Source organism: Capsicum annuum, unplaced genomic scaffold (genome assembly GCF_002878395.1).
Source record: "Capsicum annuum cultivar UCD-10X-F1 unplaced genomic scaffold, UCD10Xv1.1 ctg69191, whole genome shotgun sequence".
Lineage (NCBI taxonomy): Eukaryota > Viridiplantae > Streptophyta > Magnoliopsida > Solanales > Solanaceae > Capsicum > Capsicum annuum.
Window position 1 is genome coordinate 1 of NW_025878803.1, and position 1,911 is coordinate 1,911.

General features: G+C 36.1%; 1 protein-coding gene across 3 annotated transcripts; it reads right to left on the reverse strand.

The window, feature by feature from the left end:
• Positions 1–117: 117 nt before the first annotated feature.
• On the reverse strand, positions 118–1,911 carry LOC124894073 (the record flags this gene model as incomplete). 3 transcript variants are annotated; one of them, XM_047404826.1, is given in 3 exon segments in its annotated part: positions 118–372; positions 1,528–1,767; positions 1,856–1,911. In XM_047404826.1, coding segments are annotated over 2 exon segments (421 nt in total), but the record flags the coding sequence as incomplete, so codon positions are not given.

The following is a 1,911-nucleotide window of genomic DNA, read 5'->3' on the forward strand; positions in this document are numbered from 1 at the left end:
ATTTGAGTTTTGAAACCCTACAGACAAGGAAGTGAAAGCTTAAGACTTGTCCGATTTCCTCCATCACTTTCTTTTGTCGTTGCACAAATAGATGTTTTGAAAGAAAGACTGACCTCGAATGTAAAAATTCCTCAATTTCAGCATCTCCCAAGCCTTCTTCTTCACATGAATGAGAATCTTCTATCTCCCTTTTCTTTGATCTACTTGTGCCTGAATCAGTATCACATCTCTCACGTGACCTCCTTTCCGAGATGCTAAAACTATGACACGTATCAGTGTTCTTATCTGCCGACTTTCGGTTGAGCTTGTTTTCAAGCTCCAGCTCTTTCTGCCTTAACTTCCACATTTCATTTACTTCAACAGTGTGGTTAGCTGCAATTGGTAAAATTAGCAGACCATAAAAGATGCAACTAGAGCACTAATATATGAAGCCTGCCCATTGTTCCATATATGTGCAGACTAAATTTTACCCTTCGAACAAACTATTGTTGCACATTTTTAGACTGAAAACCATAGTGTTCAGGTAGGTTCTTCACAAGTTAGGTTCTACACAACCAACTAATGCAGCAATACAACATTCACACAAAACCAAAATTGCAGAAGAAACAAATAAGCATATGACAACTTGAATGTATGTGCTAGGTGTTTATGCAATCACTTGAGTTCGTAATACTCTTGCATGAGATACCTTTTTTTTAAGATTGGTAAAGGATTTCATATATACAGTGTGCACAGAGATAGCCAAAAATTTTCAAAAAAAACTCATTTCCTTCACATTACTGTAGGAAGCTGCGAAATTCTGACATACCGTCCACTGTTTTTTTAAATGGTGGCCTTTAAGGTTATAAGGTTATAATGTTGTTTCCAAATATAAGGTTATTAGGTTAAACGGTGGTTGTTAAGGTTATAAGATTATTTATTAAATGATGTCCATTAAGTTTTATGCATAGATTAGGCTTTAAACGGTGGCCGTTAAGGCTAAGGTTATAAAGTTATAAGGTTGTTTCCTAATATAAGGTTATAAGGTTAAACGGTGGCCGTTAAAGTTTTAAGGTTGTTTATTAAATGGTGGCCGTTAAGTTTTATGTATAGATTAGGCTTTAAACGATGGCCGCTAAGGCTAAGGTTATAAGGTTGTTTACTTAACGATGGTCGCTAAGGTTATAAGGTTAAAAGGTTGTTAACTAATAAAAGGTTATAAGGTTAAACGGTGGCCGTTAAGGTTATAAGGTTGTTTCCTAATATAAGGTTATTGAGGAGATAATGATAGACACAATTATCTCTATCTTAAGCCTTTTGTTTGTAATCTACAATATATATCTTCCTCAATTAAGTTATGATTATAAAGTCTAATGAAGTCTAGTCAACCAAACAAGATGAACAACAAGGTGCAAGTGAATCGAAATAGGCCACTCACAGCTTCACTAGACTTTAGATTTAGTTTTGAGCAAGAAAAGAGAAAAACACAACAACAATTCAAGTGAATCGAAAGAGCCGCACAAGGCTTCACTAGACTTCAAAATATACCTTTTCCAACATTGCCTTTCATTAGCCCACTGCCAACCCTTTTCCTGCTCTTTTTGTAATCTGGACCAACATCTTTTAATTTTTCTGATTGAAGGTAAAAATGACACGCTTCTTTAATAACTATAGAGAGTATAGTCATATTCAAAGCAAGGACAGGATGATCCATATCGATTCCATGGTGATGTCCGCTATGATGTTGCTAGTGCATGTGCAGATGAGACTGATTAACAACTTCAGGTGCTGCAGACCACAATACCTTCAAGAAATGCTGCAAAATTTTGAAAACATAGACTCCTAGATATATCAAATACCAGCAATAGACACATACCAGCAGAACATCTGAAGCATGCCATCCAATACCTCCAACCGTAGCCAACAGCACAC